Source organism: Phyllobates terribilis, unplaced genomic scaffold (assembly GCF_046119375.1).
Source record: "Phyllobates terribilis strain yellow unplaced genomic scaffold, ASM4611937v1 Scaffold_11__3_contigs__length_659146591, whole genome shotgun sequence".
NCBI lineage: Eukaryota > Metazoa > Chordata > Amphibia > Anura > Dendrobatidae > Phyllobates > Phyllobates terribilis.
The window spans coordinates 529,141,743-529,160,110 of NW_027362771.1; the positions used below are offsets into that span (position 1 = coordinate 529,141,743).

Consider the following 18,368-nt stretch of genomic DNA (forward strand, 5'->3'; position numbering starts at 1 on the left):
ACTCTTTGGACAAGCCTGGCCTCGGCACGGGAGGACACTTTCAAAGGCTGTCCTGGCCGTGGAAGGCTAACAGTAGTTCCATAAGCCTTCCACTTACGGATGATGCTCCCAACAGTGGAGACAGGTAGGCCCAACTCCTTGGAAAGGGTTTTGTACCCCTTGCCAGCCTTGTGACCCTCCACGATCTTGTCTCTGATGGCCTTGGAATGCTCCTTTGTCTTTCCCATGTTGACCATGTCTGAGTGCTGTTCACAAGTTTGGGGAGGGTCTTAAATAGTCAGAAAAGGCTGGCAAAAGAGATCTTTAATCCACACATGTGAAGCTCATTATTCTTGGTGCCTGAACTACTTCTTAATACTTTAGGGGAACCAAACAGAATTCTTGTGGTTTGAGGGGTTGAATAATAAATGACACTCTGAACTAACTTTTAACGTTTTAAAAAAAAAACAAAAAAAAACCAAAAACAAAATTTGCTGCAATGCATTTCCCACTTCCAGGCTGATCTACAGTACAAATGTCACAATGCCAAGTTAATTCCGCATGTGTCAACCAGCTAAATCTGCAGGGGGTTGAATACTACTTGTAGGCACTGTATAATATTGTGTATATTTTTGGCTACAATAAAGATTTTTCTTGTTCTTCTCGCTTGTACGTAATTTCATGGGCGTTTTGTACAAAATCCATTCTTGATGGTTAAAAATAAAGGTGTTTTTTTTAAATCAGGGCATAAGAAAACATAAGAGTCAGTCATTGGATTTGAAACAATTTTCATACCTGTGTTATTATAATCATCTATTGATAAGAGATTTCCTCGTAGGTCCTCCTTGCTCAGTGGTCAGATATGAGAATCGGGCTGTGCTGTATCTCTATATAATACTCTGTGATCTGTAGATTCCTCATCATTTGTAGAGACTATGACTATGGGGTATTTGCACTGGTATTTCATGTGCCAGTCTAAAACACAAATTTAATGGCAACAACTTTATTAAAAGGTGCACATCTCTCAGCAATTTTAGTAAACAAATAAAACTTGCACAAAGTCATTAATACATTGCTGTTTTTGTTTCTTACAGGGATGTAAAATGTGGAGTTCTCTTTTGTAATGGCGGTTCTGACTATCTTAACATCAAAGGCTTCCTTGTTACCTTTGGCCAATGCAAAACTTTTATATTTGATAAAGGAATGGTGGCTGCAGGGACAAAGTGCAGTGCTACAAATGTGAGTACACATATGGTTATCTGCCTGCACAGGAAGAACAAGTCAAACAGAACAGTATATACTGTAGTGTTAGTTATTAGGGTTATGTAGCTGTGCACACCTCAGTAGTCACCTAAATATATAAGTATGACTGAAGCTTACTTAAAAGAATCAGTTACAACCATTGTGTTTTGCTCCAATGCATCTAAGTTTAATGGGAATCTGTCAGTAGGTTTTTGGTATGGAATATAAGAGCAGCATGACATAGGGGCAAAGACCCTGATTCCAGCGATATGTCACTTACTGGGCTGCTGGGTGCAGGTTTAATAGAATACCTGTTTTATCTGCTGTAGATGTAGCAGAAAGCTGAGCTGTGTATAACCCTGCCCACACCACTGATTGGCTGCTTCCTGTGTACACTGTCAGCAAGCTGTCAATCAGTGGTGGGGCTGGGGTTACACAGATTAGCTGGACTGCCTTGAAGCTGCGATCATTTGATCAATCACAATCTAAATTCACAATCTCCTGTGAACGCCACAGGCTGGCTTTCACTGGAGCATCGTCATGATCTTCAGCAGACCCCTCGCTGTCATGGCAACCCTTCCGTGCGTCGCGGTAACACACCGGCATGCCGATGGGTGCTTGGAATGACGTGCTCTCTGCCTGTGTGTGCCTTTGTGCCACCCGTAACTGTTAAAGGCACATGATGGCTGATTAAATCAGCCATGATATGCCAAGAAAGATGCGGGCTCACTCGCCAAGCCCGCATCAAAGCAGGAACACAACATATGACATAACTGTACGTCATGTCGTGAAGGTGTTTAAAACTGAGAATTACAATCCAACCTAATATATCAAGTGGTTAAGTGAATGCCTGCAGCTCTCACTCCCAACTCTAACTTTAAGGCCTTTTTCACATGTCTGGATATTTCCAGTACTGTAAAAAACAGTATCGGAGAGACCCGTGTCCATGAACACCTGTGTGGCAACCGTGTGCCGCATCAGGATCATACATACTGGCACTTGGGAATCAGCGGTACAAGTAGCGCTGTTCGCAAGCGTCAGGTGCTGAACGATCCCCTCATCATTGTCCCCTGCTGGCGATGATCAGTGTTGAGAGTCGTATTCTGCCCTTGCTGTGTCCTCGTGTAAAAATAAGAATAAAATTAAAAAATCCTTATACTCACCTGTCCGAAGGTGTCTCCTGCTGTAATCCATCTGACCGCTCACTCCGAGGAGCCGGGGAGAATGACTCGCTACAACGAGCGGTGTCCTGTCACTCACTGAACTCAGCACAGAGCAGGAGCCTGCTCGCTGTAGAGAGTCATTCTCCTCAGCTCCTCGGCGTGAGCGGTCAGGTGGATTACAGCGGGGGGACACTTAGGACAGGTGAGTATAAGGATTTGTTTATTTTATTCTTAGTTTTACACCAGGACACAGCGGGAGCACAAAACTACTCTCAACATTGTCCCTTGCTCGCGCTGATTGCAGCACTGGCAGGGGACAATAATGAGAGATGCCTGCAGCACCTTGCGCTTGGATACAGTGCTAACTGTACTGCTGATTCCCAGGCGCCGGTATGTGTCACACTGATGACACAGGGATGTTCTTCGAGAAAAAATTTACATGTCAGCGTGTTTTACCCACAGGCAAACAGTCCGTGGAAACACACTGACATGTGCCCAGACCCATTAATTTGAATGGGTTCTACATGTGTCAGTGTGTCCAGTACGTGTGGAAAAGGATACCACACGTACTTGAAGCACTGACATGTGAAAGACCCTAAGGGTAGGTTCATACAAACATAAAAAATTGTTCAGAGTTTCATCCAGAAAACTCAAAGACGATTCTTTTCTCACTTGTCATCTGTGTGCAGTCCATATGCAATACATTTTTAATTGCAATATTTCTGTAAAAAGCAGATGCTATATTTTGGCTCTATATTGTATCTGATTTTTTTTGTGCACCCATAGACTTGAATGGGTGAGTCTCATAGGATTTCCAGAGGAAACTAGTGTAGGCTACGATTTCTTTCACATGAAAATTCGGTCAGTGCAAAAATCGTTCATCTGCACTGCCCCATTGAATAACATTGGTCTGAGTGGAGTCCGTTCTTTTCACAGACAGCACTCTGACTGAAAATATGGTCGTGTGAACAAACTCTGACCTGTGATATCTCATACTGGGTCACAACTACAGCAGCTATCCCAGTCTTGTTTTAAGGACTCATTCAGACATCCGTGCAAATCAATTCGAGATCAGACCGCAATGCACGGACTGGCCGAGGCATTCCCGACCTGAGTGTGAGAGCCTCGTAGAAATACATGAAGATGTCACACTTGGGTCAGGAGAGCCGCTGTCAGTCCATGCATTAGCGGTATGTGCACGGACCGATTAGCACGGGCGTCTGAATGAGCCATAAAGCTGAGACTCTTATCCTTAGATTTCGGCTGAGATATTGCTAGTTAAAATGTCCCTCCCTCCTTACTGACTTCAGTCAGTGTGAATGAGGAGAGGGCTGACAGCAGGGGAGCGTGAATTAACACTTTCCCCACCAAGTACGTATCTTATACATCTTTACAGGGTGGCAGCTCAGTAGCCAAGGACGAATAAGATACGCCCAAGCTACTTATAGCCGTATCTCAGCCTTGCTCACAGTTACACCAATGATCAAGGTTTCATTTTGAAGCTGAGATTCGCTTCTATGTCGGCTTAGGATCACTAGTGTAGTGTACAGTAGTCAGTTAAAATGCCACCTGGACTTCAGCTGGAGTGAATGGAGGAGAAGTTGGGCTTCATGGACAGGAGGGAGATGTTTCGATGTTTGATCCTCCTCCTGTCCCTGTCTAAGATTAGTTGTTGTTCACACCAGTAAATAAAAAGTAAAGTAACAGAGGTAAAAGGTAACCGTAAAAAATCATGTAAAAACATTAATGACTTTTTTTCTTGGGGATGGGGGCGGACCTACACATCACCACATGTGAAAAGTCACAAGCCCAAAAATATAGCTATACCGTCTCTCTACAGAAGGGTATTTCTAGAGGGCAGTACCTCAAGGTTCGCAGAAACTGTTACGATAACAATACTTTTAGAAGACAGGCCGGTGATCTGAGGTCCAGATTTATTCAGAGAGAGTACCCCAAAAAGATCTTAAAGCATTTGTGAAAGTTACCCATAAAGAACACAATTGCTCACCCCTATCCTTAAAAAGAAAGGATGAAAATGGGTTCCGCTTTATCACTACTTTCAATAATGGGGCACAGGAGGTTAGAACAATTCTTGAAAAATACCAGCCCATCCTAAAAATGGATAATGAAATTGGAGATTCCACCACTTACTACCCTCAGATTACCTATAGAGGAAGATCCTTGGAGGACAGACTGGTGCACAGACACTAAATACCTCCTAAACCATCCACTTGGCTGTCCACTTGCACACTTCGCTGTATTAGCCAGCTTGCTCAGTGTGTTTGTGACATTACTTGCTCTTGAGCAATGTGTAAGCTTAATCCGGGCTTGCGGATCCCCGCCATGACGCGTGGCTCCCCGATGCGTGTGCCATGATGCTTGGCTCCCCGCGTGTGCGCACACAGTCAGTGAAGCTGTGAAATAAACACAGCTTTACTGCACACGTGTGGGGAGCGGCACGTCACGGCGCATTTGCGGGGAGTCACATGTCACGGCGCACGAACAATGTGCAAGGGCGGATTAAACTTACACATTGCGCAAGCGCAGGTAATGTCACATACACACTGAGCAAGCTGGCTAATACAGCAAAGTGCGCAACCGCAGAATTAGAATTCAAATTGAGTGGATGACTGAATGAGCAAGTAAGTTATAACTATGGTATATAAAGTGCTTTTGGCAAATGACTATAGCACAGATTTTCATGGAAAAAGCGTGTTAGTGATGCACACTGCATCACTAATTGTGACCTGGGGACAGTTTAAATTATACAAATGACATGACAGGTTACCTTTAAACTTACCCTTTCCTCCACTCATGTGAAGGATTTTTAACCCCTTTACAACCCAAGGTGGTTTGCACGTTAATGACCAGGCCAATTTTTACAATTCTGACCACTGTCACTTTATGAGGTAATTACTCTGGAACGCTTCAACAGATCCCCCTGATTCTGAGATTGTTTTTTTGTGACATATTGTGCGTCATGATTGTGGTAAAATTTCTTCGATATCACTTGCGTTTATTTGTGAAAAAAACGTAAATTTGGCGAAAATTTTGAAAATTTTGCAATTTTCAAAATTTGAATTTTTATGCCCTTAAATCAGAGAGATATGTCACACAAAATAGTTAATAAATAACATTTCCCACATGTTTACTTTACATAAGCAAACCAAAATGGAACCAAAATTTTTTTTTGTTATGGAGCTATAAGGGTTAAAAGTTGACCAGCGATTTCTCATTTTTCCAACAAAATTTACAAAACCATTTTTCTAGGGACCACATCACATTTGAAGTCACTTTGAGAGGTCTTTATGACAGAAAATACCCAAAAGTGACACCATTCTAAAAACTGCACCCCTCAAGGTGCTCAAAACCACATTCAAGAACTTTATTAACCCTTCAGGTGCTTCACAGGAATTTTTGGAATGTGGAAGAAAAAAATGAACATTTAACTTTTTTCACAAAAATGTTACTTTAGACCCAATTTTTTTTATTTTCGCAGGGGTAACAGGAAAAAATGGACCCCAAAATTTGTTGTACAATTTCCCCTGGGCACGCAGATACCCCATATGTGGGGAAAAAACACTGTTTGGGTGCATGGCAGGGCTCGGAAGGGAAGGAGCGCCATTTGAATTTTCGATTGTAAAATTTGCTTGAATAATTAACGGACGCCATGTTGCTTTTGAAGAGCCCCTGATGTGCCTAAACAGTGGAAACCCCCCACAAGTGACCCCATTTTGGAAACTAGACCCCCTGGGAACTTATCTAGATGAGTGGTGAGCATTTTGAACCCCCAGGTGCTTAACAAATCCGTAAAAATGAAAAAGTATTTTTTTTACCACTTTTTCATTTTTATGAATCAATTTGTGAAGCACCTGGGGGTTCTAAGTGCTCACTATGCATCTAGATAGGTGTCTTGGGGGGTTTTGTTTCCAAAATGGATTCACTTGTGGGGGAGCTCCAATGTTTAGGCACACAGGGGCTCTCCAAACGCAACATGGTGTCCGCTAACAATTTGAGCCGATTTTCCATTCAGTTTGTTAGCGGACACCATGTCGCGTTTGTAGAGCCCCTGTGTGACTAAACAGTGGAAACCCCCCACAAGTGACCCCATTTTGGAAACTAGACCCCTCAAGGATTTTATCAAGGGGTATAGTGAATATTTTGAACCCAGAGGTACGGCACAGAATTTGATAACATTAGGTCATCATATTGAATAAGTTGTCATTAGTCTTGAGCGCAAGTGCTCGCTACTTGAGTTTCCATCGGGTACTCAGGTATGCACCATGTACTGCGTGTGCTCGAGTGACATGCTCGAGTCCCTGCCCCGCATGTTTCACGGTTATTAGACACCCAAAAAAAACATGTAGCGAGCACTTGCGCTCAACACTAGTCGCCATATCGTCATCTTTTTTTCTTACTTTTGAAAAAAATCCCAACCCCATCACAACCCTAACCCCAATCCCAGCCCTAACCCTAGCACAACCCTAACCCGAGAGTTTATTTCTTACGCCGTTCCTCGTGCGGTATAAGTGATTAGACAACTTTATTCTTCGGGTCGGTGCGATTACAGTGATACCAGAATCATATGGGGTTTTTATGATTGACAGCTGTCACACACTAAAAGATGCATTTTTTGTAAAATCTAGTTTTTGCATCGCCATATTTTGAGAGCTATAATTTTTCCATATTTTGGCAGACAGAGTCATGTGACAGCTTGTTTTTTGCGGGATGAGTTGACGATTTTATTGGTGCCATTTTCAGGCACGTGACATTTTTTGATCGCTTTCTATTCCGATTTTTGGGAGGCAGAATAAACAAAAACCACCAATTCGGGAATTGTTTTTTTATTTTTTTTTATTTTTATTCTGTTCCGCGTGTGGTAAAATTGATAAGGTACCTTTATTCTTTGGGTCAATACGTTTACAGCGATACCACATTTATATCGTTTTTCTATGTTTTGGCGCTTTTACACAATAAAAGAGATTTTATAGAAAAAAATATTTTTTTGCATCGCTTTATTCTGAGAGCTATAACTTCTTTTTGATTTTTCAGATGATGGAGCTGTATGGCGGCTTGTTTTTTGCGGGACAAGATGACGTTTTCAGCGGTGCCATTTTTATTTATATTCGTTTTTTTGATTGCGTGTTATTCCATTTTTTGTTTGGCGGTATGATGATAAAGCATGTTTTTTGCTTCGTTTTTTTTTTTTTTTTTTTACCGTGTTCACTGAAGGGGTTAACTAGTGGGACATTTTTATAGGTCATGTCGTTCCGGACGCGGCGATACCAAATATGTGTACTTTTATTGTTTGTTTGCTTTTTTTTCATAATAATATTTATTGATGGGTACATTATATTTTTATTTTTGGTGGATTCTTTTTATTATTTTTTTTTTTTATATTTTTACATTTTTTTTTTTTTTTTTTCACTTTCTGACAGTTTTTACACTTTTTTACTTTGTCCCACTCTGGGACTTTCACTTTTTTTAATCTGATCACCTGCATAGCATAGGGATGGAGCACCATCCCTGTGCCATGCAGGCAGTCTGCGCTGCACAGTGAGAACATTGTTTGGTCGTGCACTGCTCATGACCAAACAATGTTCCTGCTGCCTGGTGACCCGGATGTTGTCATGATGACATCGGGTCGTCATGGCAACATCTGGGAAGCCACGGCAGACAGCGCTGGAGGCCGGAAGAGGAGGAGAGTATATCGATCACCTCCCCTTGCCACCACAATGCTGAGATCGACTTCGATCGCAGCATTGCGGGGGTTAATGTGCCGGGAGCGTGATAATGCCCCGTCTCATGCTGCACATAACACATCTGCATCTCTGGCTGCTATGGGCATAAAAGGGGACAAACTTATGGTGTGGCACCCATGCTCCCCTGACCTCAAGCCCATTGAGAAACTCTGGAGCATCATCAAAAGGAGTGTCTATGATGGCGGGAGGCAGTTCACATCTAAGCAACAGCTCTGGGAGGGTATTCTGTCCTCATGCAAAACAATTAAAGCAGAAACCATCCAAAACCTGACAAATTCAATGGACGAGAGAGTTCAGAAGCTCCTTTCGAACAAGGGGTCCTATGTGAAAATGTAACATCACCTAGAATAAAGTTTTGAGTTGAAAACTGTTTGATTTCAGTTTGTAATAACCTGCTAATGCTTATAATTTCAAAAAGGACCATTTTTTGTTCTTTATTAAAATGAAAAGGTTGAAAACTCTACTGTGCATAATAATTTGGAACATGCATTTTGAGTGCAGTTTGAGTGTTTTATTTTTTAAAAAATATACTGTTATTATAGGCAGTTTGTACAAAAACCTTTCAATTGTACTCTAATAGTTATTTGACTGGAAAATTACAATGACTGCAATTCATATAGGTAATTTGGGAAAATCTGAGAAAATATTATTTGCATAATAATTTGGAACACAGTGTATTCATTTTCCTTAATAGCGCTCACACTGTACCGCAGCGCGGCTCCTGCAGCAGCCGGCGGTCAGCGTGCCTGCTATTAAAGTCCATGAACATTCACTACAACCCATGGGAGTTGGTTGTAGAGAATATTCATGGACTTTAATAGCGGGCACGCTGACCGCCGGCTGCTGCAGGAGCCGCGCTGCGGTACAGTGTGAGCGCTATTAGAGAGAATCAATGGTCACTGCTCCCCACTCACACAGCCCGGGCGTGGGGAGCAGTGACTTTCCTGGCACAGCATCTCACGGTGTGAGGACACATGGCGTCATCGCCATGTGCGGCTCACACTGAGATCAGTGCTGGCTGCAGAGGAGGACACAGCGCTAGAACACAGGGAAGAAAGGTGAGTAGAACTAATGATTATTTTTTTGTGTGCAGAATGGGATGGTGGGTGCCAAGCATATCAGGAAGAAGGATGAGGGGGACCATACTTACCAGGAAGAGGGATGAGGGGGACCATACATACCAGGAAGAAGGATGAGGGGGCCATACATACCAGGAAGAGGGATGAGGGACCATACATACGAGGAAGAGGGCTGAGGGTGGCCATGCATACCAAGAAGAGGGCCGAGGGGTGCCATGCATACCAAGATGAGGGGTGCCATGCAACCAGAATGAGGGGGGCCATGCATACTTGGATGAGGGGTGCCATGCAACCAGGATGAGGGGTGCCATGCATACCAGGATGAGGGGTACCATGCATACCTGGAAGGGGATGAGGGGTGCCATGCATACCAGGATGGGAATGAGGGGTGCCATGCATACCAGGATGGGGATGAGCGGTGCCATGCATACCAGGATGGTGGATTGGGGTGTCATGCATACCAGGATGGTGGATTGGGGTGCCATACATATCAGGATGGGGATGAGGTGCAACCAGAATGAGGGGGGCCATGCATACTTGGATGAGGGGTGCCATGCAACCAGGATGAGGGGTGCCATGCATACCAGGATGAGGGGTACCATGCATACCTGGAAGGGGATGAGGTGTGCCATGCATAACAGGATGGGTATGGGGCCACATATAACAGGAAGGAAGGGTCATATATAATAGGATGGAGGATATTAACAGAATTGGGGAACATTACCCCTATACCAGTGTCAGCAGCAGACTCCCTCCCCCATAACAGTGCATCATGACCACATTTTTTGCTTACATATTTTTTCTATTTTCCTCCTCTAAAACCTAGGTGTGTCCTATGGTCCTGTGCGTCTTATAGTCCAAAAAATACAGTAATTAGAGCTTAGCTTTGCATTTCTCTTGTCTTGTTTAAAGCGCACCTGTCAGCAGGATTGTGCTCAGTAAACTACATACACTATCAGATGGGCGACATTACACTGATTAAAATGATACCTTGATTGATGAAATCCATCCTTTGGTTCTTGTGTAATCTTTATTTTCAGTTTGGAGATAATGATATGCTCGTGCTTGGGGGCTGTCTGTGGGGTGAACTCTATCTGGTGCTCTGCTTACATATTCATCTGTATGCTCTTATGACAGCTTACTGTGCCTTCACTGACCTGCCTCCAATTTTCCATAATGCATCCAGTAGCGCTGGGCTTGGGCAAACACCCAAACACCTCAGGTTTAGGGCCCGCGGTTCTCGGGCAACCCCTGGTGAAGCCCAAGATTGCTCTACCTGATAGATTTTCTGGGGGTCTGAATAAGTTTGTTGTTTTCAGGAAGGCTTATAAACTGTATTTTAAATTATGTCTGGTACTGAGGAGCAACAGGTGGGGATTGTAATTTCTCTCCTTCAGGATAACCCCCAAGCCTGGGCATTTTCTCTCCCGTCGGACTCGCATTTGCTTTGAATGGTTGAGGAATTTTTTCTGGTTCTGGGTCATATATATGACGACCCAGAACACGTCTCTCTGGCCGAATCTACACCACATCAGCTTCAGCAGGGAGACCGGCTAGTGAAGGAATATTGTTCTGAGTTCCGTAGGTGGTCCACAGATACTAAGTTGAATGAGCCTGCGATCCTTAGTCACTTCTGCCAGGGGCTTTCTGCGAGGGTAAAGGATGCCTTTGCTCTGTATGAGACCCCGGTTTCTCTGGAGGTGGCAATGTCTCTGGCCATCTGTTTGGACTGCCACCTTTGTCAGAGACATAAAGGGACTCTCCAACTTTTGGGTTGCAGGTTTCTTTCTGCAATGCAGGGGTTAATCTGCTCACTTGTGAACTCCTGGAAGCTTACCTGCATTAAGGATCTCAGCTGTCCAGTGTTAGCCACTTCCTGCTCTTATATATTCTGGGCTTTGGCTTGGAGTCATTGCTAGAGCTAGTTTATGCTGCATGGTTCTAGGAGTGTGGTGGATTGTTTGTGTTTGAGAAGGTGTTTGGAGGATTTAAGCTAAGACTGTTGAGTGGTTGAGATTGTGTGTAATCCTCTTCTCCTATTTTGTTTTTCCCCATTCTCCACTCCCTGTTGTTTGTGTGCATATATTTGTATGGTTGGTATTTTCCTTTAGCCCTGGTTGTATTACCTTGTTAGTCTGGTTGGTGTACTGCCATACACTATTACTCCCCTCTTCCTTGGGCAGGGGAAGGGAACAGACTGAGGGCGGATTGAGGATCTCAGACAAGGTATTAGGCCCCCCGTCTTCACCTGCAGAACTAATCCACAGAACAGTGCCAGCTAGGGCACCCCTAGCATTAGGGACAGGGAAGGAGCCCCTGGGCCCGGGATACCCAACAACAGAGTCATGACATTAGCTCTGGCTGAAACCATTTGCTGATCCATCATGGATCCTATCTCAGCTCTGACAGGGCAACTGCAGGTTTAGGGACCGTTACTCCTAGGCAACCCCCAGTGGAGCCAAGATCACTTTGCCTGACAAGTTCTCTGGGGGCGTGACATGTTTGTAGTTTTCAGGGAAGCCTGTAAGCTGTACTTTCGGTTACATCCTACTTCCTCAGGAACCGAGGAGCAACGGGTGGGGATAGTAATCTCGCTTGTTCAGGGTGACCCCCAAACTTGGGCATCTTCCCTCCCGCCGGACTCCCAGTTGCTCCGGATGGTGGAGGAATTTTTTCTAGCGCTGGTTCATATAACCCGTGACAAAAATTATGGAATCACTGGGCTCGGAGGATGTTCATTCAGTTGTTTAATGTTGTTGAAAAAAAGCAGATCACAGACATGGCACAAAACTAAAGTCATTTCAATTGGCAAGTTTAGGGCTTTAAGAAACACTAAAAGAAATCAAGATTAAAAATGTGGTACTCAGTAAGGGTAATTTTTTTCAGACCAAGCAGAAGGAAAAAATTATGGAATGACTCAATTCTGAGGAAAAAATTATGGAATCATGAAAAACAAACACACAAACGAACACTCCAATACATCACTAGTATTTTGTTGCACCACCTCTGGCTTTAATAACAGCTTGCAGTCTCTGAGGCATGGACTTAATGAGTGACAAACAGTACTCTTCATCAATCTGGCTCCAACTTTCTCTGATTGCTGTTGCCAGATCAGCTTTGCAGGTTGGAGCCTTGTCATGGACCATTTTCTTCAACTTCCACCAAAGATTTTCAATTGGATTGAGATCCGGACTATTTGCAGGCCATAACATTGACTTTATGTGTCTTCTTTCAATGAATTTTTTTCACAGTTTTTGCTCTATGGCAGGATGCATTATCATCTTAAAATATGATGTCATCATCCCCAAACATCCTTTCAATTGATGGGATAAGAAAACTGTCCAATATATCAATGTAAACATGGGCATTTATTGAAGATGTAATGACAGCGATCTCCCCAGTGCCTTTACCTGACATGCAGCCCCATATCATAAATGACTGTGGAAATTTGCATGTTCTCTTCATGCAGTCATCTTTATAAATCGCATTGGAATGGCACCAAACAAAAGTTCCAGCATCATCACCTTGCCCAATGCAGATTCGCGATTCATCACTGAATATGACTTTCATCCAGTCATCCACAGTCCACGATTGCTTTTCCTTAGCGCATTGTAACCTTGTTTTTTTCTGTTTAGGTGTTAATGATGGCTTATGTTTAGCTTTTCTGTATGTAAATCCCATTTCCTTTAGGCGGTTTCTTACAGTTCGGTCACAGACATTGACTCCAGTTTCCTCCCATTCGTTCCTCTTTTGTTTTGTTGTGCATTTCCTGTTTTGGAGACATATTGCTTTAAGTTTCCGGTCACCTAGCCAAATCAGTTCTCATACTTTGCACTGACGAGGGCCAACAGCCCGAAACACCGTGTCTGCAAATTGAGATTCTGATTTGGGTTTTATCCTAAGTCATATTGCACGACTCGTTAAAGGGTTGATTGTGACTTGTAGGATTGCTACTTCCAATAGGTGGCGCTATAGAGTACAAGTCCTCTTTTTCTCTGAAGAGGCAATTTGCATATTAAATTTCCCAGAGGAGCATTGCATGGTGAATAAGCCTCCTTACCTTGACATGCCAGAGCTGGTGTGTCACTCTCCATAAGGAGAAACGCTACCACTTAGACCTCAGTTTTGGAAATGAAAATTTACAGGGTGATTCCATAATTTTTTCCTCAGAATTAAGTGATTCCATCATTTTTCCCTCTGCTTGGTCTGAAAAAAATTACCCTTACTGAGTACCACATTTTTAATCTTGATTTCTTTTAGTGTTTCTTAAAGCCCTAAAGTTGCCATTTGAAATGACTTTAGTTTTGTGCCATGTCTGTGATCTGCTTTTTTTCAACAACATTAAACAACTCAATGAACATCCTCCGAGCCCGGTGATTCCATAATTTTTGCCAGGGGTTGTATATACGACCGCCCCGACTGCGTCCATACTACGTCAGCTTCAGCAGGGAGTACAGCCGGCAGAGGAGTATTGCTCCGAGTTTTGGAGGTGGTCCACTGACAGTAAGTGGAATGACCTCGCACTCCGTAGCAAGTTTTGTCAAGGGCTATCTGCAAGGGTGATGGATGCCCTTGCATTGTATGGGACTCAGTTTCTCTTGAAGTGGCCATGTCTATGGCGATCCGGGTGGATCGCCATCTTCGCCAGAGACATAAAGAGACACCCCAATATGCGGGAGGTCCAAGGCCAAGGGAATACTGCTCTGAGTCAGCTCAGTAGCTCATGCAGTTGGGTGGGGCAACTCGTTCTGGGGATCAAACTGGAATTCAGCGTAAAGGGGGAGTATGTTTTTACTGTGGGAGGAAGGGTCATTACATGGGTGCTTGTCCTTCTACCTCACTGTAAACAGACTACGGAAAACTAAGGAGCCCGGGTTGCAGGGAGGTTAGCAACCCGGGTGTACATATTTCCTCTGTGGGAGGGTCACAATTTTTCCTTCTTGCTGAAATCCATCTGGGACTACCTAGGCCCACGCTTCACAACCTTGTGGTAGATTGCCAGATGCGGGGGTAGCTAAATGGAATGAGTATTGTCAAGGACACTGTTTAGGCACTGGGCAGGCTAGGGTGGATACCCATTATGTGCCTAAATACCTGTCTGACTTTGGGGATGTGTTCTCGGAGCAGGGGTGTCAAGAACTCCCCCCCCCCATTATCCTTATGACTGCACTATTAATCTTGTTCCTGGGGCCAAGCTGCCTAAGAACAGACTTTATAATATCTCTGGTCCGGAGAGGCAGGCCATGAAGGACTATATCTCATAAAGTTTGGCAAAGGATCATATCAGACCATCCTCATCCCCCGTTGCTGCAGGGTTTTTCTTCATAAAGAAGAAAGACGGGGGGTTACGCCCCTGCCTAGATTTCCGCGAACTCAATCAGATCTAGAAGTAATCCAGGGAACAGGGCCAGCTAGGGCGCCCCTAGTGTTGGTAACTGGAAAGGAGCCACTGGCCCCGGGATACCCGACAACAGAGTCATGACACCTGTAGTTCGGCGTAAAGGGGGCATATGTTTTTTATGTGGTGGTAAGGGTCATTTTGTGGGTACTTGTCTTTCCATACCTAACCGCAAACAGCCCCTAGAAAACTAAGGAGCCTGGGTTGCGGAGAGGTTAACAACCCGGGTTTACATATTTCCTCATTGGGTAGGTCACAATTTTTTTACCAGCCAGGATCCATTTTGGCAAAAGTAAGGTGTTTTTTTTCAGACTTTCTGGATAGTAAAACGGGGTTTAATCTGATAGACGCCAGGTTCGTCCAGGACCAGCATCTCCAGCCACATAAATTATCCAGACCTATACCCACAATCGCCATTGACTCAGCACCCTTGAGCTAGGGGAATTTTACTCAGGTCATCCGAGGGAAACATCTGCTGGTAGGGGCCATGCACTTGGAATTAATTGATAGTTATGTGCTAGAGGGCTTGCCCTCTCCTGTGGTTCTCTGTCGGAATACCTGTCTGACTTCGGGGATCTGTTTTTGGAACAGGGGGGTCAAGAACTCCCTCCTCATCATACTTATGATAATCTTATTGCTGGGGTCAAGCTGCCTAAGAACAGGTTATATAATATTTCTGGTCCGGAGAGGCAGGCTATGAAGGACTATATCACCAGACTACTTTAACCAGATCATAGGGGCAAAATGGTTTTCTAAACTGGACCTCAATGGGGCATATAATCTAATTAGAATTAAGGAGGGGGATGAATGGAAGACAGCCTTTAATACACCTGAGGGACACTATGAAAACCTTGTGATGCCATTCGGGTTGACTAATGCCCCTGCCTTCTTTCAGCACTTTGTAAATTACATTTTTTGTCACCTTGCAGGTAGATTTTTGGTGGTCTATCTTGATGACATACTGATTTATTCTCCTGACCTTGAGTCGCATCAGATATACGTCAGGCAGGTCTTACAAAAACTCAGAGACACTAAATTATTTGACAGAACCAGAGTGCAAATTGTCTCTTCAGAGAGGAAGAGGACTAGAACTCTACTGCCACCTATAGGAAGTAGCAATTCTAAAAGTCAATATTGACTCTCAACGAGAGAAATGTATGTTCTCGGTTCAGGAGATCCCTTTTCTTGGTTATTACCTATGGTACACCGGTTTTGCATGGATCCGGTGAAAGTCCGGGCGGTACTGGATTGGGATCGTCCTGAGGACTTAAAGGCTTTACAAAGGTTTTTAAGTTTTGCCAACTACTTCCGTAAGTTCATCAAAAACTTTTCGGTAGTGGCCAAACTTCTGGCAGATATGGCCACGAAAGGGACAGACTTTTCCAAATGGTCCAGACTGGCCAGTGAGGCATTTGATACTTTAGAGAAATGTTTTACTTCCGCACCGATTCTTATACAGCCTGACGTCACTCAGCTATTCATTGTAGATGTTGACCCATCTGAAGTGGGGGTGGGGGGTGTATTGTCGCAGAGCGCATCTCAAAGTAAATCACATTCATGTGCATACTTTTCAAAAAAACTGTCGTCCGCTGAGAAAAACTGTGACATTGGTTAATAGGGAACTCTTGGCAATAAAGTGGGCTTTTTGAGAGTGGTGACATTTTTTTGTAGGGGGCAGTACATCCTGTCATGGTAATCATCGATCATAAAAATCTCTAGTATTTGGAATCTGCTAAGCGTCTGACACCTAGATAGGCAAGATGGTCATTGTTCTTCACCAGATTCAACTTTTTTTGTGACGTATAGGCCGGGGAATAAGAACATTAAGGCAGATGCCTTATCTCATTATTTTCCTGGGGGAGGAGATAATTGTGAACCAGTTGTTATATTACAGATGGGGATAGTTATTGCATTATGTCCTGATCTGGAGAGTGAGGTTGTAGAGGTTCAGGGGGATACCCTTGCTGCTTGTCCTTTAGGTAAACTGTTTGTTCCTGTCTTAAAGTTTTAAGCTAACATCATGATTCAGTCTTGGCCAGGGATCCTGGTAGTAAAGCCATCACTGATCTCCTTACTCAGCTTTTTTGGTGGTCTGGGGTGCACCAGGATGTTCGAGAGTATGTATGTAGTGCCGGCGTCCCTGCCCTCTGCTAGGCAGGGACGCTGCTCCCCTCACCGCTCTGCTCCGTGCCCGGCATCCTCCCTCCGCTCTGCTGTCAGCGCGCGCTACGTCCCGGCGTCCTCCTCCTGCTCTGCTCTCAGCGCGCGCTCCTTCCCGGCCCCTGTGCTTAGGGCGCGCGCGCGCGCTCCCCTCCTCTTAAAGGGGCCGCGCGCGCCGCCCTAAAGAGTCCCCGGCCAATGGCCGGAGGACTTCATCATATATAAGGCACCTCCTCCAAAATGGAGGTGCCCGAGCAATGTTGTTTGCACCTGTGTCTCACCTGTGCTTCAGCCCTCAGGTCCCGTTGCCAGTTTCCTGCCAGTTTCCTGCCAGTTTCCTGCCAGTTACCTGCCAGTTACCTGCCTGATTCCTGCCTGAATACTTGTTACCTGTCTGCCAGTCTGAGGTCCGACGGTCTGCCTTACTACTCCTGTCAGTCTGTCTAAAGGACCAGCCTGCCCGCTCACCTGGGAGCGCATATCAGCTACCTGCCTGCTTGCCTGAGGTCCGACGGTCTGCCTTACTACTCCGGTCAGTCTGTCTATGGACCAGCTTGCCCGCTCACCTGGGAGCGCTTCTCCGTTATCTGCCTGCTTGCCAGCCCGGAGGCTCTGTTGTCACGTGCTGTGACCACCAGCTATCTCAGAGACTCTTGCCCGCTCACCTGGGAGCGCATCTCCGTTACCTGCCTGCTTGCCAGCCTGGAGGTCCCGTTGTCACGTGCGGTGACCACCAGCTATTCCAGAGACACTTGCCCGCTCACCTGGGAGCGCTTCTCCGTTACCTACCTGCCTGCCAGCCCGGAGGTTCCGCCGTCACGTGCCGTGACCACCAGCTATTCCAGAGACTCTCGCTTGCTCACCTGGGAGCACACATCTACCATCTGCCTGCTAGCCTACCCGGAGGCTCTGCCATCACAGGTCGTACCTACCCCTTACCCAGAGACTGCCCTGATCACTTGCCGTAACTCCCTGTCCGTTCACCCAGAGACTGCCACCCGCTCCCTTACAAGGGCCGCCCCCTTGTATAGTAGCTCAGAGGTTCCGCCTCCCGGACCCGTTACAGTCCCCTTGTATAGTAGCTCAGAGGTTCCGCCTCCCGGACCCGTTACAGTTTGCTCGGGCCATGGAACCCGGTGGCACCCAAGCTCCCTCGCTCACGGACCTGTGTCATGAACTGTCCCGTCAAAGGTCCCAACAGGAGTCCATCCTGGCTCACCTGCGGAATGTCAATACTCGCCTGGACACTCTGACTGCACCACCTGCAGCCACTGCCAGTACCATGACTCGCAACCCGGCAGCTCCGCTACCCACTAATACCATGGTAACCTATCCCGGTCCCCGGCTGTCTGCACCTCCTCGCTTCGGAGGCGACTCCGCCCAGGCTCGGGGCTTCATAAATCAGTGCACCCTGCACTTTGAACTTTTGTCCCATCAGTTTAATTCCGACCGGGCCAAAATTGCCTTTATCATGTCCCATCTCACCGGGGAGGCCCTGGCCTGGCTAAATCCTCTATGGGAGAGAGGAGACCCCCTGGTGTCCAACTTGCCTGCTTTTCTCTCGGCTTTCCGGAAAGTCTTCGAC

At 45.3% G+C, this 18,368-nt stretch overlaps 1 protein-coding gene across 1 annotated transcript in view; it reads left to right on the top strand.

Moving 5' to 3' along the window:
- LOC141167323 (zinc metalloproteinase-disintegrin-like berythractivase) overlaps window positions 1–18,368 on the top strand; it is a 139,450-nt gene that overhangs the window by 101,505 nt on the left and 19,577 nt on the right. The window contains exon 16 of the mRNA XM_073654746.1: window positions 1,074–1,218. Coding sequence (XP_073510847.1) covers window positions 1,074–1,218 — 145 coding nt within the window. The remainder of the gene's footprint in view (window positions 1–1,073; window positions 1,219–18,368) is intronic.